Source organism: Bombina bombina, chromosome 4 (assembly GCF_027579735.1).
Source record: "Bombina bombina isolate aBomBom1 chromosome 4, aBomBom1.pri, whole genome shotgun sequence".
Taxonomy (NCBI): Eukaryota; Metazoa; Chordata; class Amphibia; order Anura; family Bombinatoridae; genus Bombina; species Bombina bombina.
Window position 1 is genome coordinate 619,669,777 of NC_069502.1, and position 26,994 is coordinate 619,696,770.

Consider the following 26,994-nt stretch of genomic DNA (forward strand, 5'->3'; position numbering starts at 1 on the left):
ATCTGAATAATGAATGTTTAATTTTGATTGAGTGTCCCTTTAAGTTGCAATTTCTCACAGACATGTAATCCTAATGAAGAAGAATGCCATTACAAGTTAAAGGGGTATGAAATGATGCAGTACTAATCAAGTAAAATCCATTAAATAATGTAGATTCCTGTAACAAACCACTGTGTTCCATTCCTTCAGCCACCCTGAAACGCCAAAAATTCCAGTAAGAAAATACAATGAATATATGATTTTCCCATGTCAAGAAAGCTTGTTAGGGAAGAAAAGAGAAAGAAAGGAGATAGATGATAGATAAAAAGATTATAGATAGAAAGAGAGAGAGAGACAGACAGACAGACAGACAGACAGACAGACAGGCAGACAGACAGACAGACAGACAGACAGACAGACAGACAGACAGATAGATAGATAGATAGATAGATAGATAGATAGACAGGTAGATAGATACAGTTGTATGCAAAAGTTTAGGCACCCCTGACAATTTCCATGATTTTCATTTATGAATAATTGGGTGTTTGGATCAGCAATTTCATTTTAATCTATCAAATAACTGAAGGACACAGTAATATTTCAGTACTGAAATGAGGTTTATTGGATTAGGTGCTTACATTTGGGCATCCTTGTCATATTGTTGATTTGAATACCTGTAACTACCTAGCACTGATTAATTAGAACACACAATTGGTTTGGTGAGCCCATTAAGCCTTGAACTTCATAGACTGGTGCATCCAATCATGAGAAAAGGTATTTAAGGTGGCCAATTGCAAGTTGTTGTTCTCTTTGACTCTCCTCTAAAGAGTTGCAGATTTAAAAAACAATCTCCAGAGAAAGTATCCTCTATTCAAATAGCAGCGGATATATTACAGTCTTAAAGTGTAGCTCTGTGGATCACAGTGAATATATAACAGCTTGAAGTTAAATGTCACTTGTTTTAAATGTCCACAAGATGGTATTTTTGAAGGGATAATTTTCTTAAAAAGTCGCTAAAACATTCCTCTTAGAGACAGAGTCCATCTCTTAGTATTTTGTAGTTGATGTTGCTTTTTAGTGCACTTTTTTATATATTATATATATCTTCCCTTTGGAGAGTTGTAGAGGCTTTCCTTTTTAAAGTTGCTTACACATCAGGGGGTTGATAGGTTACATACTGTGTTTTTCTTAATTTATGAACCTTGTAATGGTTAATCTTGACGAAATGATATTTTTTAAACAGTATTTGATAATATTCTGCAGTATCAAAATCCCAAAAATTTTGCAGAAAAAAAATGAAAATATTAAGCACTTTAAAAAGTATCTTTTAAGTGAAGATTTTATTTGGACTTCAGTACTTAAAAAGACAGTAAACACCTTGCAGTTAAACATTTTTTTCTGAAGTTTTCCAATAGGTTCACATATCAGCAGAGTTAGTATGTTATTAGAACAAATTAACACCTTGCTGCATTTTTTTTAACAGTCAAACACTATGAACTCTGCTTTCCTTTTTGGTGGAGCCAATAAGGAATTGAGTCTGGAATAATAGGGTTTGTGGTAATAAAATCTCTATTGTTCAGCAGACATGATAAAAAACAAACTGTAAATTAGGGACAGCTATGTGGCAAGGTTTCTGGACTGTAAAATAAACAATTTTCAGACTTAAAGGGACATTATACACTCATTTTTTCTTTTCTTTGCATAAATGTTTTGTAGATGATCTATTTATATAGCCCATAAAGTTGTTGTTTTTTAAATAAATGTATAGTTTTGCTTATTTTTAAATAACATTGCTCTGATTTTCAGACTCCTAACCAAGCCCCAAAGTTTTATGTGAATACTGTCAGCTACCTTATCCAGCTTGGTCCTGTTTGTGTAAAGGGTCTTTTCATATGTAAAAGAAGGGGGAGGGGGGAGTGTCTTATTTGCCACTTGCAGTGGGCTTTCCAGCTACCTTTTCAACAGAGCCAAACTGACAGCTTCTAAAAGTTTTTAAACAGTTTTATACTGGATTTTTATATCAGTATCTGTGTATCTTATTCTTTATAGTAGTGTCTATTACATGCAGTTATATGAAAATGAGTGTATACTGTCCCTTTAAGGGGATATTAAAAAGTGCTCCTTTGTTAAAAACAAATATGTTAAATCAAAGTGATCATAAAAAGAACCAGATTGTGTAAAAAAACAGCAAATAACTTACTTGTTTTCTTCCAAATTAGCACTTAGAATTTCTCACTGTAGCCCCTGCCCCCAGTGTGATAAGAGAGCAGACCTTACATTCTGCCTGATCTGAGCATGAGCAAATCTGACTCCCTTTTATCAGGTCTATTCACTTTATAGTAAACCTGCTCATGTTATTCTAGAAGCTTTATGACATCAGGCTAAGATACACCTTCCTGCAGAGGCCACAGCCTCCTTGTAGGGCTGTGACAGGAAGTAATGGACACTGCACAAATTAAGTTGAAAAAAAAGGTAAAATCCATTTAAATAGATTAATGATACATATTGCAATGATTTCTATTAAATATATATACTACTGCTTTGTTTCATTTTTGTAATAAGCTCTTACTGTTTAACATCCCTTTAAATTACAGAAAAAAGGGCAAAATAAATTATGAAAGTTGTTTGAAATATATTACACATTTACTTCTCCTTTAATTGCTGTTATATCTGATGCATACATATAAATATATATGTTCTTTAAAGTTTGCAACATAATCCATTGCCTAGATTTAATGATAGAGAAGAGCTCCTCTGATAATCAACATGTGTTTCCTTGGATGATCTTACTGGGTCATTGGATGCAAAACTGAACATTAGAGTACAGCTCTGTTATTTTAAAAAAAAGACCTCAATTTTGTGTTGAAATCCTTATTGTACCCTTAACGGATCAGTGCACCTTTCTTACACAGGACTCAAGATACTGGAGCAAAACAAAATGTCCCCAGAGCAATTTTAATACAAGGAATAAAAAATAACAAACCAATTATAAAAATAACAGATTTCCCGAAAAAGACAAATATAAAATGGACAATCATATAGCATTTAAACATTCCATAGAAATGACAGACAGAACTTCATATTACTCATTGCTATTATGCTTAATAATACATTGATACATAATATCTAGCATTTACTAAGTACATAATTATATGCAACCCTACATAATAGAAATACTTGTATCCAAATCTTTTTGGATTTCCCTAAGTGGTGTAAGCAAAAGAACATTAGAGTTGGTTGGGTTGTATACATTGGCACATAAAAGTAAACAGGTTAATGCATTGCTACGCTTCATTTCACTTTGTATGGAATTAGAAAACACCAATTAATTATTCAAGACAATTATTATCTTCATGGCCTTAGTAAATATTAGTGGCATTTACTACTGATATATAAAATGTTAAATATATAAAGATGTCAAGTGTTATTTGTGTTCAAAAATAGAATTGTACATGTCATTTTAATTATTATGTAATATACATATTAAAAATACCTTACATTTTAATGGGACTCACTGCCTACATATAATCTGTTTCTTGGTAAAAAAAAAAAATATCACCAACAAAGTAGTAAAATTGAAATAATATCCCCGATTAACTCATATAATATATATATATATATATATATATATAAAACGTAGAATAAGGCACTCACTGGTCTTTTCAAGTGTACTTAATTTCAAAAGAGTGACGTTTCGGGGGGACACTCCCCTTACTCAGACGGTTTCCCCCCGAAACATCACGCTTTTGAAATAAAGTACACTTGAAAAGACAAGTGAGTGCCTTCTTCTACTTGATATATTTAACCGCTGGCACCCTGGCAGTTGCCATTAAGGTGTGAGAGTGCTCATTATTGCATTGTATATATATATATATATATATATATATATATAACTCAACGCTCTGGGTAGCACTTGATGATTGGTGCCTACATTTAGCCACCAATCAGCAAGCACTACCCAGGTGCTGAATCATGAAAGAAAACATTTGGATTTTATATCCCTTTAAGTAAGCAGCTGACTATAGGCACCTAAATGCAGAGTGTCTCTTGAAGTAGAACAACTTTATGACCCAACACGCGATTTATCAAGCTGAGGCGGACAGGGGCGCACATACACGCCCCTGTCCGCCGCTGCTCGCCTCTGGTGGACTGAATTCCGCTGGTCGGAAATCAGCATTGGACACAAGCTCTATTTTGCGCTCGCGTGCAATCCAGCCCCCTGCCTGCGCACAGCCAATCAGGTGTGGGCAGGAGCTGTCAATCTCCCTGGTTGGACTAGACCACAGAGATTGAATTTCTCCACTTTAGAGGTGGTGAAAGATTAGGGAAGCAGCGGTCTCATGACCTCTGCTTGTTAAATAAGGCATGAAGGTTCTCTTGTGAGAACCTGCCGTCATAGTGGGTCGAAAGGCTTGCGATGCCTTTGATAAATTGACCCCTTATTTTCTTGCATTTTATGAGCTTATCAGTGGCTGCACATTTTTTCTAAAGCTGCTTCAGTGGTAGGTTTGACTGGGGTTGCTGAGTAAATGTATCTAGAGTTAACATCTAGAATTTTGCATACAAAATGAAGCTGCTTCCGGGACATTTGAGAGAGAAACAAATTCCACAAGGAGCACTCAAAAGCGTATGATAAAACTTGGCCTTTATTTTCATCCAAAGTAAAAACATATTTGTAATCCTTTAGCAGCAAAGTCGGAATGGTGGTAGGGGTGTCCAGGGGGTTACAAATATGTTTTTACTTTGGATAAAGATAAAGGCTATTTGTAATCCCCTGGACACCCCTACCACCATTCCAACTTTGCTGCTAAAGGATTACAAATATGTTTTTACTTTGGATGAAAATAAAGACTAAGTTTTATCAAACGCTTTTGAGTGCTCCTCGTGGAATTTGTTTCTCTCAATTTGTCATTGGATGGGAGTGAGCACAGTAATAGCGTATCACTAATCCGAAAAAGACAACCACTCCCCACAGCCCACACGTGACCGGAGCTGTATGACGTCACCTGCCGAATTAACGGAACCAAGGAAGTGGAGACGGACCTGCTTGAGGCTCAAGCGAAATCGCATCACATTCAAAGAAACCGCCCAGGATTGTTTTCTGCATAGGCAGGGATTAGTGTGCACAGCCACAAGATCCGTCTGCCCGTAAGTAAGTCGCCTTGAATACAGAGTTGTCACAAGGTAGAAGGGTAGGCAGCTAAGACATTTTAATATCTTGTGGGAGTGCTTGGAAGGATTTCCTGTAAAATAACTATATCACAACAGGAGTAGGTGCTATTCATTTGTCTATTGCTTCCAGGCCATGCTATATAATCTGATCAAATACTAGTGCCAGGGAAAAATAATATTTCACAAATGTGCATTCTTATAAAAAAGAAGAAAAAAATCAAAAAGTAAAAGGCATAAAATTCTGTTATAAATAACAGAACCGGAGCTGCTGAAAAAATTATATTTATTAAAAAAAAAATGTAAAAAACATGTGAATAGCTAAAAACAGCACAGACATGCCAGGTGTGTCTTACGCGTTTCGACTCTGGCAACCTTAATCATAGGGTAATTCTGTTACCTATCCCCAAATATATAGAGATCTCTAGCTGATGTTCTCTGAGTATGATACAGATATTTTAGGACCTCTCCTTAAAAATTAAAGAGACAGTAAACACCTTGTAATTACAAGAGACTTCTGTTGAGTTGCTGTAGATTAACATATCAGTCAAGTCTTAATATTTATAAAACATAATTTTTATTAAAACTCCAACCACCATTTGCCTTATTGGAGGAGCCAATCTGGGCTTTAGTCCACAGACAAGGCTAGTGACTGTCATAAATGTAGTATGAAGTACATTGTTTTGCTGTTGTTACTTGATAAAGCCAATTAGGCACATATATGTGGCAGTTTTAGCCTTGATCATTAGAATTTGCTCAACTTTCAGAGCAGTTATTTCATTAAACATTACTAAACATTTTTTATATAAAAAAATATCAAGGCATTTACTACCCTTGAAAAGTAACTGCATAATGTCACCAAAGTACATATCAAGAGCACCACGTTTGTAATGGATGATTTAGTACATTCACAGCCACTACCTAAGCGGAAATAAAGGTGTGTCCACCTGCAGTATTTTATCTCCACAAGGTCACAAAGAGTTAAAGGCTTTAGAATATATTTTCTTGACTGCAAATGAGATAATCTTATGAACTGGAGCTGATAAGCACACCTGTATTCCAACAGGAAATATCCTTAATTCCTAGCCTGTGTGTGACACTTTCCAAATAGAAAGTGTCTCCCCTCTTATAGGCAACTGGAATGTCAGAAATTATAGTCAGTTATATATAGGGTTACCATATTGCCGCTTTAAGGGGGATACATATGAAAAATACATATGTGTGGGTTCTTATAATAGAAAATTATTCAAAAATGTCTTTAAACAGCCCCTGACATAGGTATTTTTTATATGTCCTCCCTTAAAGCGGCAACCCTTGTTATATAATGATTTTACAAATCTTGTTTCCAGTTTATTTATTTATTTATAGGCAGTATTATGGCTCAGGAAGTAAGTGGGACATTTGTGGATAGAAAAAATAAAATAAAAAAAATATATATATTCTCATTTTTCTTATGATTCTTTTTTTTTGTGCTGTAATTTTGATCAATAAAAATGTAAGAAAAAAAACAGTATACAAAGACTTATGTGATGAGATTGTAACTTAAAGGGACAGTCTAGTCAAAATTAAACTTTCATTATTCAGAAAGGACTTGTTATTTTAATCAACTTTCCAATTTACTTTTATTATCAAATTTGCTTTTTTTCTCTTGGTATTCTTAGTTGAAACTAAACATAGGTAGGCTCATATGCCAATTTCTAAGCTCTTGAAGGCTGCCTCTAATCACATGCTTTTTAAATTCCTTTTCAACACATAGAGACAGAAAGTACACGTGGGCCATATAGATAACACTGTGTTCAGGCACAGGGAGCTATTTAAGATTTAGCACAATACAATGCTAAATGTAAGACACTAGATAATACACAGTCATGTGATTAGGGGGCTGGAAGAAGGTTCCTAGATACAAGGTAATCACAGAGGTAAAAAGTATATTAATATAACTGTGTTGGTTATGCAAAACTGGGGAATGGGTAATAAAGGGTTTATCCATCTTTTAAAACTATAACAATTCTATTGTAGACTGTCCCTTTAAATGAGTTAACTTCAACGCATCACATCTACTATTTTTTGTTTGCTAAATAAAAATGTAAACCTACCTGTAGAGTCCACTAAGTCAGGTCCCGACTCACACTGCTTATGTTTGTTTGATTTCTGGTGCAAGAACCATAGGGAAAATTACAGGGAAAATTACAAAACAAATTAATACAACACACAGAGAAAACCCAGCACTCACTTACAAGCTCTCAGCTAAGATTTAAAAGCAAAAATGGAATACATATTCCTGTGCACCCTTCCCTTGTTTTCAGTTTGTTTGGATTTGAAAGCTTGCATTGTGTGGCTGTTTTAGGGTCTCAGGTATTGGAAAGGACCTTGACGTGGTACCTGAGCTTGTCCCATTTGGCCAGATGCGGTGACTAACCTTTCAATTTTTGCTTTTAAATCTTAGCTGAGAGCTTGTAAGTGAGTGCTGGGTTTTCTCTGTGTGTTGTATTAATTTGTTTTGTAATTTTCCCTATGGTTCTTGCACCCAGACCTGTCTGGGGTTAACTGCTTGTGGCTCTGGGGACAGCACAGCTTCCTGTGAGTGCCAGTGGCACCCAGGGCTGAGCATGTTGCATGGTCATGGGATGTGTACCCGGTCCGGTATGAGAGTGCAGTTCCCTTCCGTGTTTTGTATATGTCTAGGGTGGTTACATATTCCTGTGCACCCTTCCCTTGTTTTCAGTTTGTTTGGATTTGAAAGCTTGCATTGTGTGGCTGTTTTAGGGTCTCAGGTATTGGAAAGGACCTTGACGTGGTACCTGAGCTTGTCCCATTTGGCCAGATGCGGTGACTAACCTTTCCATTTTTGCTTTTAAATCTTAGCTGAGAGCTTGTAAGTGAGTGCTGGGTTTTCTCTGTGTGTTGTATTACTTTGTTTTGTAATTTTCCCTATGGTTCTTGCACCCGGACCTGTCTGGGGTTAACTGCTTGTGGCTCTGGGGACAGCACAGCTTCCTGTGAGTGCCAGTGGCACCCAGGGCTGAGCATGTTGCAGGGTCATGGGGTGTGTACCCGGTCCGGTATGAGAGTGCAGTTCCCTTCCGTGTTTTGTATATATATATATATATATATATATATAGATATATAGATATATATAGATATATATATATATATATATATATATATATATATATATATATATGTATATATAAAAACTGACGTAGATAGGAAGGCACACTCCAACAAGCAAACACCCTGGTGCACTGCTATAAATAGTATACAGAGAGTCCCAAGGACTAAGGACTAAGATATGTATTAGCACGGTCTCCATTGAAAAAGGCTCTGTTGTGAGCCAAAACGTTTGGATTGGGCTTTTTTGCATTTCCATTAAAACCTATTTGGATACAAATCCTTGTTTCATGTGCCTGATTTGGGGTTCCTAATACACATTTGCGGTGCGTGGGATCCTTGGGACTCTCTCTCTCTCTCTCTCTCTATATATATATATATAGATAGATAGATAGATAGATAGATAGATAGATGTATATATCTTTTACTTTTTCTTACTACACATCTACACAGAAAGATTTTCACCAATTTTTTTAGCCACAGTTTGCAGGTATTAAACACATTTTCTTTTTATTACTATGTATTATAAGTTATATGTGTTTTTTCCATTTGATTTCTTTATATAAATTAGACATATTTACTTCTTTGTAAGTTGTCACAAAGAATTCTGCACGTATATGTTAAAGTTTTCTTTATCTATGTTTTTTAAACTCCATATAAAAAGTCTGCCAACATAAGGGGATTCTACACATTTGCATTTAAAAAAATTGTACAAAATATTCTATTTTTGTTAAGGCTGCATCACTTCATTTTGTCTTTAACTGTTATCTAAATAATGTTAACTCATATGTTTGTGTTTCCATGGGTGTATTCTAGAGGTACTGCAGATGACAATTTTCTGACCTTAGGTCAACAGAAATATTGCATACTAGCTTCTAAGTTTAGCTTTTTTTATTTAAGAGATGCTGAGGTAACTAGGACAAATATTTTTTGTTTTGTATGTAGATATAGATAGGCAGAGACAGACAGACAGACAGGCAGGCAAACAGACATGCAGCCAGACAGATGACAGAAAGACAGGCAGGTGCACAAACATACAGACGCACAGACAAACACAAAGACTAATATATAGATTTCAAAGCCCAAGCCAAAATGTAACGTGTGTTATATCCCAATGCAAACAGACCTATTTTTAGACCTTTAAAAAAATGTAGATATCATATTTCTTATATTTGGCACTTGTGTAATCAGAAATATCTTTAATATATAATCTTTTATATGCCGTATCAACAACCTTAATCATTAGGTTAAAACTATGTGCAGAAACGTTTGTCATTTATTGAGCTGGAGCAATTTATAATGCATATGGTTATAAGAAATGTTATAGGATTTCTTTTTTCGGTTCTTTTTGGCACGTATACCACAAATACAATATAAGCTGACTTACTTTCTTTCAGTCTCTGGTGTTGACACTGCACTGCTGAATCCAAGTGATTCCTAAAATATGAAATAATTTGGCTTCATTATATATAAATCTTAGCAGCACAATCAAATTTTGAATACAGAAATTAATATACAAATAAAAGAGATAGGAGTGAAGATAAAATTAATTAGTATTTTGCTTACTTCAATTTGTGATCGCAGCTGTAATGACGTGGAACTGGCATCGGAATTCTCCTAAAGCAGAACATATGTGAGTTAGTCATGAGACATCAAGAAACGTGGCATATTTCAATGAGTGAAAACACATTGTACTATCAGGATCATAGACCACATATACATTTTATTAACAAGTCAAATCAAAACAATGTCCTGCACTCACTAACATTTCATGCAGTAAGGCAGACCTCTCCAATTCCTATATCATCATGTGAAGTTGATTGACCAATATTTAAAAGGCTACATCATGAGTGCCTTATGGAGATTAGTCTCACTGGAGACTTTAAAGTCCCTAGTGTATACATGTTTATGAGGTAACAAAAATCATCAATGTTAATGTTTCTAGCCAAATCTTCCAATGAATATTTTTTTATGTTGGGTGTAACATTTTTTCAAAGCAGTTTTATATCATAAAACGTAACATAAAAAGGTTTATTTATTTTTTTAATGGACAGCCACATTGTACACAAATAATGGTTCCTTATTCATCACAATGCTTTACAGTGGTATTTGTATATAGATATATGTTAAAAAAATCCAAAAAGTTAGGAGCCAGAAGTGAAATTGTAGAACCCAGTAGCTCCCTTTCTTTGTCAAGCCCTGCTTTAAGAGCAGGGGTAAAGTTGGGCGGGAACGCATGGGAACAGAGTTCCTGCACTATTTATGCAGGAGGTTCCCTCTGGACAGACAACAGAAACACTTCAATAAACACTGCTGCTGTTGGTGGGAGGAGCTGTACCACAGTCTGTTGGTTAGAGGGATAGTGAGATCCTCTAGTAATGGACAGTAACACTTCCTACAATACACTAAATGTAAGACTGTCAGGGGTCCTGCTGTGTTATCACCCCTGTTATGAATATTATCTTTATTATATTTAATTACACATGGTGCTTACATTTCTGTGTGGCTTGCTCTGGAGTTATTCAGCTCCCCTCAGCAGAAATAGAACAATTGCACCTTAAGTGGGTGAGACTCTGTGACAGAGGAGTCATCTCAGGCCCAAAGGCTACCATTCAATGCTTCATTGGATTTCATTTGCTTTCATTAACCAAAGTCTATAGATTACATAAATATTAATGCAGTGTGTGTAAGTGTATATATACCGGTATATTATATATATATACCGGTATATTATATATATATATATATATATATATATATATATATATATATATATATATATATATATATATAAAATATAAATATATCTGAAACAATATTAATTGTGAGGGAGGATGAAAGTCTTGGTGAGTTCCCACACTTTTTTTTTTGTAGGACCTGACCCCTGTCTAAGAGGTTGCCAATGCCAGACCTCAGGGTGTGCTAGATTCACATGACTCACTTTGATGAGAACAGATAGTATTATGACAGTTGCTGAGAAGCTGCTTTTATCACCTTTGCGGTACTTCAGGCATTAGATAAATATGGCCTGTTATAGGGTTGTGAGGACTGGAGCTGAAAAATCATATTTCAAGGACTATTAAACACAGTAGAGTCTCAAAATCAATAGGTTCATAATAAAAAGACAATGCATTAACACTCTAAATACTCTAAAGCAATATATTTTATTTTTCAAAAATGTCTAATTGACATCAATGTGTCTGCCCCCTGCGTCATCAATCATTCACAGACTCATATATAAATAAGCACTGTGAACATGAACATGCTCAGTAGTAGCTGGTGCCTCAGAAAGTATGCATATAAAAAGTAAATTGGAAAGTAACTTCACACTGCATGCTCTATCTGAACCATGAAAGTTTAATTTTGACTTCAGTTTTCCTTTAATAAAACACAAATGTCAAAAACTTCTCCACAACAGGTATATAAGACAGATAAAACATTATAAGTCACTAGATAATCGAAAGAGAAAAAAGAGAGAAAGAAACGAAAAATAAATTCATATTGGTGACACCACTCAGTAAGATATTCTCAGATCAGCCAATAATCAATGTCAGAGAAGAAGCAGTCATTCTCTGAGACGAATTAGTAAAAAATAAACTGATTTATAATAACAGATACATTTTTAAATTAATGTAATGCTCTGACTTTTCACATTAAAAGATGAACAAAAGCTCTCATTAGAAAATGATTAACAAGTGAAAAAAATAAGATATAAAAATATAGGCTTGCCCTCAACCTTTGAGGTTAGTAGCCAATTAAATGCACTTGACTGCCAGTTATATCCCCATAATGCACTCTAATAGCAGTGTCTTTAGTAAAAGCACTTGTAAACATTTATTTTCTCTACATCAAGAACATTTGAGGCAAAATAAAATAATAAATCATAGGAATACAAAGAATCAATGAAACTATAGGTTTTTATCCAGAGCAAACATTCATTACAAAAATAATTATTTTATTTGAATAAAGTAAGTGAAGATTAGTTAGGCCACATAGATTTATTTATTAGCATCATTATTTTTGCTACACTTTTAACCTCAATGAATAGTTATTCTGTATAATGACCAAAAATATGACAGATACTTATCATGAAATACTCAGAGACTTTATAAGTATGCTTGTCCATGCACATGCTGAAGTAAAATCAGCCAGCAGTATAAATTATATAGTGACAGATCCTCTGAGAACACATCTTCCTTTTGTTCTCAAAGATGGATGGAGGTGAGAAGGAATTTAAAAATAAGCCCAAGTAATATGATGCTCTACTTTAAAGCAGATTTGTTCTAAATGGTTTTTAAAGTGACATTACAAAATATTTTTTTGTATTTTTAATAAAATAAAGGTTTATAATAATGTGTAGTTGAAAAAAACTATATACTATAATTATGTTCCATTTTCTTGTAATTTAACTCTGAAAATTGTGGGTTTTCCAATTTCTCTGAGTTTCTATAAAGTAATTGGTGCTGCTGTGTTAAAACTTTAGATTGCACTTATCTCTTCTGCTGAGAACAATTAATGATAAAGTGTGCAAACAATGGATGCATGGAATATAGCAATTTTAAAGGGACTTAAAACTCATACGGCTAGATTAGTCTTGCATTATGAGTAAAAAAGAAATGTTAAGGCTCATAACGCTGCTTTTTTACTACTGCTGGTATTACGAGTTTTGCAGATTTAGGGGCACCGCACACTTTTTGGGCCGTACCGCAAATCAACTTACGCAAATTGCGTATAGTCTTTTTTCTATGGGACTTCCATAGCGCCAGTATTACAAGCTTGTCCTGGGAGGCCAAAAAGTGAGCGGTACAGTCTATCCCGTCAAGATTCATAACGCATTTTAAAGTCAGTAGTTATGAGTGTTACCCTACAATGCTGTAGCATAAAACTCATAACTAAAGTGCTAAAAAGTACACTAACACCCATAAACCAACTATTAACCCCTAAACCGAGGCCCCCCCGCATCGCAAACACTAAAATAAAATTATTAACCCCTAATCTTCCATCCCGACATCGCCGCCACTATAATAAACATATTAACCCCGAAACGCCCCTAATCTGCTGCTCCCAACGTCGCCGCCACTATATTATATTAATGAACCCCTAAACCTAAGTCTAACCCTAACCCTAACACCCCCTAACTTAAATATAATTAAAATAAATCTAAATAAAATCTACTATTAATAACTAAATAATTCCTATTTAAAACTAAATACTTACCTGTAAAATAAACCCTAACCTAGCTACAATATAACTAATAGTTACATTGTATCTAGCTTAGGTTTTATTTTTATTTTACAGGCAAGTTTGTATTTATTTTAACTAGGTAGAATAGTTACTAAATTGTTGTTAACTATTTACAAACTACCTAGTCAAAATAAATACAAATGTACCTGTAAAATAAAACCTAACCTAAGTTACACTAACACCTAACCTAACCCTACAATTAAATACATTCCCTAAATTAAATACAATTAACTAAATTAAATATAGTTAGCTAAATTACAAAAAAAACACTAAATTACAGAAAATAAAAAACAAATTACAAGATCTTTAAACTAATTACACCTAATCTAATAGCCCTATCAAAATAAAAAAGCCCCCCCCAAAATAAAAAAAACACTAGCCTAAACTACCAATAGCCCTTAAAAGGGCCTTTTGCGGGGCATTGCCCCAAAGAAATCAGCTCTTTTACCTGAAAAAAAATTACAAACAACCCCCCAACAGTAAAACCCGCCACCCACACAACCAACCCCCCAAATAAAACCCTAACTAAAAAAACCTAAGCTCCCCATTGCCCTGAAAAGCGCATTTGGATGGGCATTGCCCTTAAAAAGGGCATTTAGCTCTATTGCTGCCCAAAGCCCTAACCTAAAAATAAAACCCACCCAATAAACTCTTAAAAAAACACTAACCCCCTGAAGATCCACTTACAGTTTTGAAGATCCGACATCCATCCTCAACGAAGCCGGGAGAAGTGGTCCTCCAGGCGGGCAGAAGACTTCATCCAGGCGGCATCTTCTGTCTTCATCCAGACGGCATCTTCTATCCTCATCCATCCGGCGCGGAGCGGGTCCATCTTCAAGACATCCGGCGCGGAGCATCCTCTTCCAACGACGACTACCCGATGAATGAAGGTACCTTTAAGTGACGTAATCCAAGATTGTGTCCCTTAGATTCTGATTGGCTGATAGAATTCTATCAGCCAATCGGAATTAAGGTTGAAAAAATCCTATTGGCTGATGCAATCACAGCCATCATTATACCTAACATTTATTTACTGTTTACTTTTTTAACAACAAAGAAAAAAAACAAGATGAATACATCTAAATCAAAATATCTTCGAAATTTCAATGCATACAATAAATATTTTTTATATATGTACTGAAATTATATATTCCTTGAATAGTATATGGGCTTTACCTTTATAACTCTACTGTATTCAAATAAAACATTTATAAATAACACATTCATCCTACTAAACCTCATGATATCTATTTATATTAATAATCATAGTATCTTTAGCCAGAGGTATTCATTTTCACCTTCTTTTAAACGTGTGATTATGGGGGGGAGAAAAAAAATAAAAAATAAATAAAATATTTTTGCCAATGTATAGAGAACCTGCCTCTTTCAATATTATAATACATTATTTCTGAATTTTTGAAAGGTGAGTCAATTTGTATTTGGACATCTTGTGGAAGAGAAGGTATCTATCTGTTTTTCATTGAAAATTTTAACCGAATATTGTTCTAACACTACCCGATGATACATCATTTTGGTAAAGTCACTAAATTTCAGCCCCCTTTTATCTCTCCAGGCCTTTAGGATCATATTCCGACCAACTAATATTGTTGTGTTGCTTAATCTAGAATTGGAATACATATGTGAATGTTTCATGAGGAAAAATATCAAGCTTGGATTGAATCTTAACTTAATTTTGAGAAACTGATTTAACCAGAAATTAATCTTACTCCAAAATTGAAAAACCTTTTGACATTTCCAGAAGCAGTGTTTTAAATCTGCATATTATGTGTCGCATTGCATACATGCTTCTGATTTCCCATAACATTTACTCAAATTGTACGGAGTAATATAACTCATTTATTAATTTTAAATGGGATTCTCTCCAAGCTATTGATATCCAGGCTTTTTCCACTAGAGAAAAACTCTTTATGATCTGTTCTTTTGATACGTCTGCTATAATTCTATTCAATATGTGTAGTAATAGATCTATGTGATTGTGAAGTTCCCCATGAAATTCATTCAGCTTATTATATAGATATTTTATAACTATAATCCCACAAAAATATAACTTGATGGCACTATCTACTTTCCCTATTGACCAATTCTGGTCTGTCTTTTTGCTTAATTCTTCAATTGGCGAGCTTGGAGGTAAGCATAGAAATTAGACTTGGGCAGATCAAACTCAGCCATCACTTTGTTATATGTTTTTGTTATCATTGTATTGGCCTTACAAAATTGATGTAAGGTTTGAAGACCTTTATTTGCCAAATATTAAAAATCCCACATGATAATCCGAATAAAAAATATTGGTTTCCCAAGAGAGGAAAAAAATCGGACCTGTGGTAATCAATACTGTCTTACAGAAAACTAGAACTGCTTGAACCTTGCCCAAAATTCCTTAAGCACCTTAACCCACCCAAACTCTGCACCAGGACTAGCCACACTATTTCCTTGGAAAATATAGGGCCCCCCTACAAACCACTTAGACAATATTCCAATATACTGAGATCCCTGTGCCACTGAGACTAATCCTCTAACCACTGAGACCCCTTCTCGATCTACTAGGGTTCCTCCCCTAACGGAGACTTTTACCATGGCCAATGAGACTCCACTCCTAACTATTGAGTTTTCTCTCCTGACTACTGAGACCCCTACTCTGTCTACTAACACTCTTCCCTTACACTTTTCCCACTGCCATTTAGACTCCTCCTCTGACCACAATTTCTTACATGTTGATAGGTAAGTTAAAAAATAACTGTGTATACATAATCTTCTATGCACAATTATGCCTTAAGATGTTAAAGCAACATAATATACAGATATTTTGATGCCTGAACGAATAACTGCATATGGAAACCCATTACAGCACCATATATAGTGTTCATGAAATAGTTACATCTTTCCATATTAACTGTCCCAATGCTGATCACAGCTGTCAGTCAAGCTCCCTATACACGGTTGTGTGTCATTCACACAACATATCATAAGCACATGAAAACACAATTAGGCATTTTGTCAGTTTAGTATGATTTTATTGTCCCTTGATACATTCACATGCATATAGCCGATTGGTTTTGTGGTGAATACCAAACAAGTTCATCTTTTTTATTTTATGATGGTTTAAAAAATACAGTGTTGCATTTACATTTAACACTTTTTAAATTTATTTATTCCAGATCTGTAGGATAAATATAAAGTTTGTATAACATATATATATATATATATATATATATATATATATATATATATATACAGTTGCAAGAAAAAGTATGTGAACCCTTTGGAATGATATGGATTTCTGCACAAATTGGTCATAAAATGTGATCTGATCATCATCTAAGTCAGTGTTTTTCAACTAGTGTGCCGTGAGAGCTCCTCAGGTGTGCCACGGCAGACTGACAACAGTGTGACATATTTTTTAAACTTTGCTTGTTTTTTACTCCCAGTGCAGGGGTAGTTTGTAGGAGGCATGGCATAACAGCACAATACATACAGTATGTGTGTGTTTATGTGTATGTGTATATATATATGCTGTATTAGGCTACAATGTGTGATTTTTTTTTAAATTTTGGGATGGTGGTGTGCCACAGGATTTTTTAATGTAAAAAAGTGTGCCAAGGCAAAAAAAAGGTTAAAAATCACTGATCTAAGTCACAACAATAGACAATCACAGTCTGCTTAAACTAATAACACACAAAGAATGAAATGTTGCCATGTTTTTATTGAACACACCATGTAAACATTCACAGTGCAGGTGGAAAAAGTATGTGAACCCCTAGACTAATGACATCTCCAAGAGCTAATTGGAGTGAGACGTCAGCCAACTGGAGTCCAATCAATGAGATGAGATTGGAGGTGTTGGTTACATCTGCCCTGCCCTATAAAAAACACACACCAGTTCTGGGTTTGCTTTTCACAAGAAGCATTGCCTGATGTGAATGATGCCTCGCACAAAAGAGCTCTCAGAAGACCTACGATTAAGAATTGTTGACTTGCATAAAGCTGGAAAGGGTTATAAAAGTATCTCCAAAAGCCTTTCTGTTCCTCACAGTCCACGGTAAGACAAATTGTCTATAAATGGAGAAAGTTCAGCACTGCTGCTACTCTCCCTAGAAGTGGCCGTCCTGTAAAGATGACTGCAAGAGCACAGCACAGACTGCTCAATGAGGTGAAGAAGAATCCTAGAGTGTCAGCTAAAGACTTACAAAAGTCACTGGCAAATGCTAACATCCCTGTTAGCGAATCTACAATACGTAAAACACTAAACAAGAATGGATTTCATGGGAGGATACCACAGAGGAAGCCACTGCTGTCCAAACAAAACATTGCTGCACGTTTACAGTTTGCACAAGAGCACCTGGATGTTCCACAACAGTACTGGCAAAATATTCTGTGGACAGATGAAACCAAAGTTGAGTTGTTTGGAAGAAACACACAACACTATGTGTGGCGAAAAAGAGGCACAGCACACCAACAACAAAACCTCATCCCAACTGTGAAGTATGATGGTGGGGGTATCATGGTTTGGGGCTGCTTTGCTGCGTCAGGGCCTGGACGGATTGATATCATCGAAGGAAAAATGAATTCCCAAGTTTATCAAGACATTTTGCAGGAGAACTTAAGGCCATCTGCCTACCAGCTGAAGCTCAACAGAAGATGGGTGTTGCAACAGGACAATGACCCAAAGCATAGAAGTAAATCAACAACAGAATGGCTTAAACAGAAGTACGTCTTCTGAAGTGGCCCAGTCAGAGTCCTGACCTCAACCCAATTGAGATGCTGTGGCATGACCTTAAGAAAGCGAATCACACCAGACATCCCAAGAATATTGCTGAAATGAAACAGTTCTGTAAAGAGGAATGGTCAAGAATTACTCCTGACCGTTGTGCACGTCTGATCTACAACTACAGGAAATGTTTGGTTGAAGTTATTGCTGCCAAAGGAGGTTCAACCAGTTATTAAATCCAAGGGTTCACATACTTTTTCCACCTGCACTGCTGTAATCGTTGTGAGATCTCAAGAAAAGTGACTGGCACCATTCTGTTATGTGCAGTTCACTCTGTTTACAGCATTACAGTTCAATTTCTGTCTGTTGTAGTCTGGCAAATTTTACAACAGTAATTGTCACTATTTTACAGATATTTATTGAATACTATTTGAATACTGTGCTGTGCTAGTGGTAAACTAAACGTAACGCTATTGCACACCTAATATATGTTATTTCAAAGATGTTTTCAAGTTTTTAAACACACTGGTAAGTGAAAAGAAAGCTTAAACCAGATTGTTTCACTTTAATGCGGTTTTCACTTTACAGAGGGGCTCCGGTCCCTAACCCGCTGTATGAGCGAGGTATACCTGTATATAAGATAATGCTTAAAGGGACATTATACACTCATTTTTTCTTTGCATAAATGTTTTGTAGATGATCTATTTATATAGCCCATAAAGTTTTTTTAAAAAATAAATGTATAGTTTTGCTTATTTTTAAATGACATTGCTCTGATTTTCAGACTCCTAACCAAGCCCCAAAGTTTTATGAGAATACTGTCAGCTACCTTCTCCAGCTTGCTCCTGTTTGTGTAAAGACCTTGTAATTCCATTTCTGTTGTGTAACTATAGAATAAGATATCCATTAAAACAATTTAAAGGGACAGTATACACCAATTTTTATTTAACCGCATGTAATAGACACTAATATAAAGAAGAATATGCACAGATACTGATCTAAAAAATCCAGTATAAAACCTTTTAAAACTTGCTTAGAAGCTCCCAAATTAGTACTGTTGATTAATTTATCTGGGATACCCAGAGAAGGGGCTGAGAAAGCAGGGAGAGCAGACACCCCCCCCCCCTCCCCTGCATATGAAGAGATCCATTACACAAACAGGAGCAAGCTGAAGTTGGTAGACTTAAATCTACATCTGATACTTTAGGGCTTATTTAGGAGTCTGAAAATCAGCAAAAACCCAGATGGGCTATATATATATATATATATATATATATATATATAGATAGATAGATAGATAGATAGATAGATAGATAGATAGATAATTTCCCAGACAGAGAATTACAAGACGTGCGGCCTGGGACCCATGGTAAGGTTCCCAGAGGTAGTTGCGGCGACCAAGGCTCTGATTAGAACAGAGCACTCTGGAACGTATCTGCCCTCGGCCGAAATCGGAACATTCTTTAGCTTTCTGTCTAAATGTCCGTCGGCCAAATGTCCGTCTGCCAAATGTCCTTCTGCCAAATGTCCTTCTGCATTTTGTCAGAGCACCATATAGATCATCTACAAAACATTTACGCAAAGAAAAATCTAGTGTACAATGCCCTTTAATATCCTTTTTACTACAATTATTTTGCAATAGTCAAACTCCACCCACCATTTGCCTTATTTGGAGGAGCCAATCTGAGTTTTAGTCCACAGACAACAAGGCTAGCCACAGTCATAAAGTTAGCAAAAAATACATTGTTAGGCAGTTGTTATCTGATTAAACCAATTAAGGACACATATGTAACAGAGTTAGCCTTGAAAAGTCAGCAGGATGCATTTCAAATTCTGAGCGCTGAGCTAAATGGCATGAAAATGGGACAAAATAGAGAATAAAATATATTTCAAGGTTTTTCAATTATGCACAACTAAAAAAAATTGTTAAAATCTCAAACTGTGTACTGTCCCTTTAATAAACACATTATTTTAGCTATAGAAAGGGAAAAAACTGCTTGCAACCTATGGAGATTACTTTGTTTATTGTTATGATACATAACCCTTTATGCTGTGCAACAAAGTATAGAAAAACAAACATACAGAGAGCTATTCTTATACAATGCTTTGTAGAGTTGGACAATAGCTGGTGCAGATTTAGAAGGGAAACAAAGCACCGTGGGAAATAAATACCCTTGTACAAACAAATAAAGCACACACCTTTGTATTTTCATTTAATAAACCATTCATTTTTATGTATCTGTAAATAAGGATGCAGAGAAAACATAAGTGCAGCATTGCACAATACCTATATTAAACTCAGCATTCCTCCAGATGCAATCAATGTCTTACAAACAGCGTGCATTCAATTATTTTTAATAACATAGTGGAGATTGTATCAAAATAACTAGCATAACAGAAAAATAATGATCACATATAACAATTTGCCTTGACCTCATGCTATATAAGTATGTCTGTCCACATTCAGTTTTAGAGAATCAAATATAAAAAAAAAAACATCCACTTTTATTAAAGACAGATTAAAACAATCTTGTTATCCTTTAGATTATAATACTGCTTTTGGCTTAAAGGGACATGGAACCAAAAACATTTCTTTCATGATTTAGGTAGAACATACAATTTTGAACAACTTTACAGTTTACTTCTATTATCAAATTTGCTTCATTCTCTTGGTATCATTTGTTGAAGGAGTACTACTGGTTTCTAACTGAACACATGGGTGAGCCAATGACAATCGGTATATATATGCAGCCACCAATCAGCAGCTAGAACCTAGGTTCTTTGCTGCTCCTCAGCTTTCCTAGATAAACCTTTCAGCAATGGATAACAAGAGAATGAAGCAAATTAAATAATAGAAATAAATTGGAAAGTTGTTTAACCCCTTAAGGACCAGGCATTTCAGACTAAAACTTCCCCAAAAGACCAGAGCTTTTTTAGCATTTTTGATCTTGGCCCATTTTTGGTATATTTTATGCCACCATTTCACCGTCATACGCGATTAAAGAAAAAAAAATACTGTTAACTTTTTCACCAAGGGGTTAATTAAGTAGCTTGTAAGGTTAATTTTAGCTTTAGTGTAGAGCAGGGCTGAACAAACTCAGGAGCCTGGGAGCCACTGGCTCCTAGAATTTTACCCCTGGCTCCTAACTTTTTGGGGTATTCTCCATATATCTATATACAAATCCAACTGTCTGGCTCCTAAAAATATGCCTAGCTTCTAAATTTTCTTACTGGCTCCTAATTTTTGAAAATTTTCGTCAAGCACTGTAGAGCCTCCCACCTGACACTTTCCACCCCCTGATCCCTCTAAAAATCTCTCTTCCCTCCCCCACCGCCCACTAGTCACCTCATCTTAAGTACTGGCAGACAGTTGGCCAGTATGCAGTTTTAGAAGTTTTTTAAAAAAAAAAATATATATTATTAATATTTTCTTCAGTGTAGGATTAACCCCTTACCTTCCAACCTCCCTTATCCCTCCCAAAAAGCTCTCTAATCTCCCCCCTCTAACTGGATCCGCCATCTTAGGTATTGGCGGCTGTCTGCCAGTACCCAGTTAAAAAGCAATGTTTCTTTTTTTTTATTTAAAAACAATAAAAAAAAATTCTGTAGTGTAGCTGCCCCCCCTCATTACCCTGCCCCCCTCCCAGATCATTTACCCTCCCTCTAATTCCCCCTCCACTATAGGAGCCCCCTCTCCCTCCTCACCCCTCCCTCCTTCCCACTCCCTGCCGCTTTAAGCTTTCTTTTTTTTTGTAGTGTAGTGGTCCCACCCGCTCCCGGCCCCTCTCGCTCCCTCCAGCGGTGGGCTGCCCACCCGCCTCCTTCCTAGCCATCCCACACCTTCTATTTCTGCATTGCCTCACTCATGTGGAATGCAGAAATAGCACAATCTCACTACTTTTAGCGAGATCATGGCAGAGGGAGGCCCAGGACAGCAGCGTCGTAGAGGTTACAACACTGGTCCTTAAGGGCTCACAGGGTACGGAGCTGGTCATTAGGGGGTTAAAATTGTATGCTTGGTCTAAATCATTAATTTCTAATTATGACTTTACTGTCCCTTTAAAGAATACTACATGATCCTAAAATGAGTTGCTCACTATTTAATTCCATTTCTCTTCATCTTTGCCTTTGAGACACATCGCAGCCATATTTAGATTGAAATGTAACTGTTTAATGCATAGAGGATGGATAATGTAACCTGTAAACTAAGTGCTGATTGTACCATGTGTGAGTTGTGCATAACTGTGTGTTTCACCAGCTTCTTAGGGACAAAGAAATATACAGATGTATCCTGCTTTGCACAGCCCTGACCCTCAGTGAACTCTTTGGTTATCTTCCTCAGCACAAATAATGTATTTGTGACAGGCTGTGTATCCTTTAAGGCTGTTTTATATGATGGGAACCAACATCTATAGCACATTAATCAACGTGGTGGTTTTTACCATAGGCTAACGCAAGACAGCTGACCACAGTACAGAACACTAATGTCAAAGAACAAAACATTAATTTAAAGGTAAACGGATACTTTCTTTTTATGTTTATTTCTACCATATCATAAACATTTGTCTTTAATGTAAAACAACCATTATCTTTTTAGGAAGGATATTGGACTGGATTAAGAATACAACAAATAAAAAAGGAAACAACATTATATTAAATAAAAATCAGGTTTCTTGCACTGTTTTTGAGCTCTTGATTGTTAATTCTTAAAATATGTATAGACTACAGGATACTTAAGGGTTACATTTACAGGCAAACGTGTACTTTTTAATTAGACTTACATATTTTGTTTCGCAAACTTTAGTATCAATAACTGAAATTGTCAAAGCAATTAACATCAGGGGCCATGTTTGTTTGATAGCAGAAAAGCATGCTGGGAAAGTAAGAAAAGGCAACAGGACAGTTCAATGATTTATCACCATAATATCTATAAAAATCCCAGGTATAGACGAATGGATATTATCAAAGAAATCATTTTAAAGGGCTATTATAGTGATACAACACTATTCATTAGGACATATTGTTTTATCACAAGCAATTCTGCAAAACCATGTGTTTAAACCCCACAAAGTTGTACCGCTAGTGTTGTTGACTGCCTCAGTGGCAGTACTCTACTGGTCCCATGCAATACTTTAACTATGTGTTTAAACATAGTTTTGCAGTGTTGCTAGTTATAAAATGACATGCTCTTACAAATTAGTGGGGAGGGGGTATCAGAATCTCTGGATCATTTTAACCTTTTCAGGCACAATTTTAGTAAAAATTAAAGATACGGCTAGACATTTTTTTTAATTAAAGGATTTAAAATTTAAATTCAAGTTTGCCCTAGTTTACCATCACTTTAAGTATAACTGCTCACAGAGATATCTTCCTTTTTTACATATATATATGCTCATATGATATTTTCTAATCAGCTTTTCTATAGATATGCTGCATACCGTTCAATTGTTTTAGCATATAGGTAACGTCCCTTTTAAAATAGGTTAAGATATGTGAACCCACAATATATTAGTATAAAGAAAAACATCAAAATGAAAATAATTTGACATTATATTATAACATATTAAGTAGTACAGTAATTTTTTATCATGTCTTTGTAGGTGCTCTTCCTACCTTGATTAAAGGACACACCATACTAACTCCTTTGCTACTGGGAATTTTAGAGACAAACTTGCCCAAAGTACCAGACAATTTTTTTGCATTTTTGCGATCACTCTTTTTATTATTATTATTATTATTATACTTTATTTATGAAGCGCCATCATATTCTGCAGCGCTGTCCATGGATACAGTTCATTTAAATAAAACAATACAAGACTTGTAAGAGACAGGACAGAATTTACAAACACATACAGGAGGAATTGAGGGCTCTATTCCGGTGGGAACTTACAATCTAGAAGGGTAGGGGGTTGAGAAACAGGAGGTGAGGACTGCAAGATTGAGAAAGATGTTAATGCAGAGTTAGAGGAGGGAAATGTTGTTAGGTAAGAGAAATATTACTGAGTTGGGTGGTAGGCTTCTCTGAACAGAAAAGTCTTCAGAGAGCATTTAAAGGAAGAAAGATTAGGGCAAAGCCTGACAGCACGAGGGAGAGTGTTTCAGAGGGTAGGTGCTGCACGACAGAAGTCTAGCATGAGAGGAGGTGATAGTCGCAGATGCAAGCAGCAGGTCATTGTTGGATCTTAGTGGGCGGGCTGGAGTATACTTGTTGATTAGAGAAGATAGGTAGAGGGGAGCGGTGTTGGTGAGTGCTTTGTATACAAGGGTGAGAATTTTGAATTTAATTCTGCTGTGTATGAAGGGACTCATAGAGAGGTGCAGCAGAAAAAGAGCGACGGGAAAGGTGGATCAGCCTGGCAGAGGCATTTAGGATGGATTGAAGGGGGGAGAGGTGGGAAAGAGGAAGACCAGCGAGTAGGTTATTGCAGTAGTCAAGTCGGGAAATAACAAGGGAGTGGATTATTTGCTTTGTGTTGTTAGCGTACAGGAAAGGTTGAATCTTGGAAATGTTACGTAGATGGTTGCAGCAAGATGTAGAAAGTGATTGGATATGGGAGGCGAAGGATAGATTTGAGTCAAGTGTAACTCCGAGGCATCGGACTTGGGGCGATGGGGAAATGGTGATGCCGTAAACAGGGATAGAGAAGTCACAAGTCAGCGTAGAGCTTGAGGGGGGGATAAGGAGGAGCACAGTCTTGGACATGTTAATCTTTAGGTGGTGAGAGGCCATCCAGGAAGAAATACCAGATAGGCAGTCGCTGACATGAGAAAGGACAGAGGGAAAGAGAGAGCAGGGGTGGAGAAGTAGATCTGGGTGTCATCAGCATAGAGGTGATATTTGAAGCCATAACTGTTGATAAGTTTACCCAGCGAAGAAGTAAAGATGGAGAAGAGTAGAGGACCCAGAACAGATCCTTGAGGTATTCCAACAGACAGAGGCATTGGAGAGGAGGAGTCGCCGGCAAATGACACAGAAAAAGACCTGTGAGAAAGATAAGAGTGAATCCAGGAAAGGGCAGTGTCACAGAGGCCAAAAGAGCTAACGGTCTGTAGGAGGAGGGGGTGGTCAACTGTGTCGAAGGCAGCTGAGAGGTCAAGTAAGATGAGTATAGAGTAGTGTCCAATATTTTTAGCAGAGAGAAGATCGTTAGTAACCTTGGTAAGGGCAGTTTCAGTTGAGTGTTTGGGGCGGAATCCGGATTGCAGGGGGTCAAGCAAGGAGTTACGGACAGGAAATGGGTTAGGCAAATGTAAACTAGTTTTTCAAGGAGTTTTGATGTTAGTGGAAGCAGTGATATGGGACGGTAGCTTTCAGGAGAACTAGGGTCGAGGGGGGTTTTTTGAGTATGGGAGTGACTTTTGCATGTTTGAAAGAAGATGGGAATGAGCTGGTAGAGAAAGATAGGTTGAAGATGTGGGTAAGAACAGGAGTGAGGGTGGAAGATAGGGAGGGTATTAGATGGGAAGGGATAGGGTCGAGCGGGCAGGTAGTGAGGCGTGAGGAAGATAGTAAGGAAGAAACCTCCTTCTCAGTGGCTGGATGAAAGATGCAGAGGGTGGCCGAGGGAGTAACTGGGCCTGTTGATGGAATATTGCAGGTTGGTGTTGGGATGTTGCTTTGGATAGTACGTGTTTTGTTTAAAAAGTACTCTGCCAGGTCTTGAGCACTAAAGACAGATGGAGGGGTGGAGCAGGAGGGTAGAGGAGAGAGTTAAAGGTGGAGAAGAGTCGTTTAGGGTTTGAGGAAAGAGTAGATATAAGAGAAGCGAAGTAGGTTTGCTTGGCTAAGCGAAAGGGCAGAAGTGTATGAACGAAGAATAAACTTATAGTGTATGAAGTCAGGTTCAGAGTGAGTTTTCCTCCAGACACGCTCAGCAGTACTGGAGCATTTTTGCAAATAGCGTGTTCGTGATGTTTTGCGCAGCTGGGAAGCTGCAAGTGTGTCTAGTGCAGAGGACAGCGTTTTGTTATAGTGGGCTGTTGCGAGATCAGGGCAGGTTATAGTGGAAGTATGAGGAAGGAGATCTTGAATAATTTTTGTAAATTGGAGCGGATCTACAGCATGTAGATTTCTACAGGTGCGGGGGTGGGATGGAGGAGTGGGTTTAGCTGTTGCATTAATATTATAGGTGACCAGGTGATGGTCAGAAATGGGAAGAGGGCGGCAGGTGAGGTCATATATAGAACAGAGGTAGGAAAATACAAGGTCGATGGAATTTAGAGGAAGCAGGGGCAGACGGGTTGTCAATGGGAATGTTGAAGTCCCCAAGAATTTTTTAAACAAAAATAGAGCCTTGTTTTTTTTTTATTAACCTATGAAAACTATATATTTAAAATAGATAACTCAAGCTTTTGATCTAGGCATATTTTGGTATATTTGATGCCACTATTAGTCCACAACATTTTTAATTTTTTCACAAACTTTGTTTTTTTCACTTCAATTATTTATACACAACTACTGCAGTCATAAGACAAGTGGTTTAAAAAGCTTCTCTGGGGTCCCCTTTCAGAAACAGAAGACATGCATGACTTTGCAATTGGTTTCTGGCAATTAGAAGGCCACTAATTGCAGCTGTGCACCATAGTTCTGAAATTCCTAACAGTGAAAGGGTTAATCAATTAGCTTGTAAGGTTAATTTTTGCTGTAGTGTAGAGATCATCCTCTCACCTTACACCTTGCACCCCTTATTCCCTCCAAAACAAATCTCTTTCCTCTCCCCAACACTGGTCACCACCATCTTAGGTACTGGCACACAGTCTGCCGG

The 26,994-nt window shown here is 36.4% G+C and overlaps 1 protein-coding gene across 1 annotated transcript in view; it reads right to left on the reverse strand.

Moving 5' to 3' along the window:
* The window catches only part of SASH1 (SAM and SH3 domain containing 1), a 273,426-nt gene that overhangs the window by 142,528 nt on the left and 103,904 nt on the right, over positions 1 to 26,994 (reverse strand). Inside the window, 2 exon segments of the mRNA XM_053712110.1 lie at positions 9,647 to 9,696; positions 9,826 to 9,876. Coding sequence (XP_053568085.1) covers positions 9,647 to 9,696; positions 9,826 to 9,876 — 101 coding nt within the window.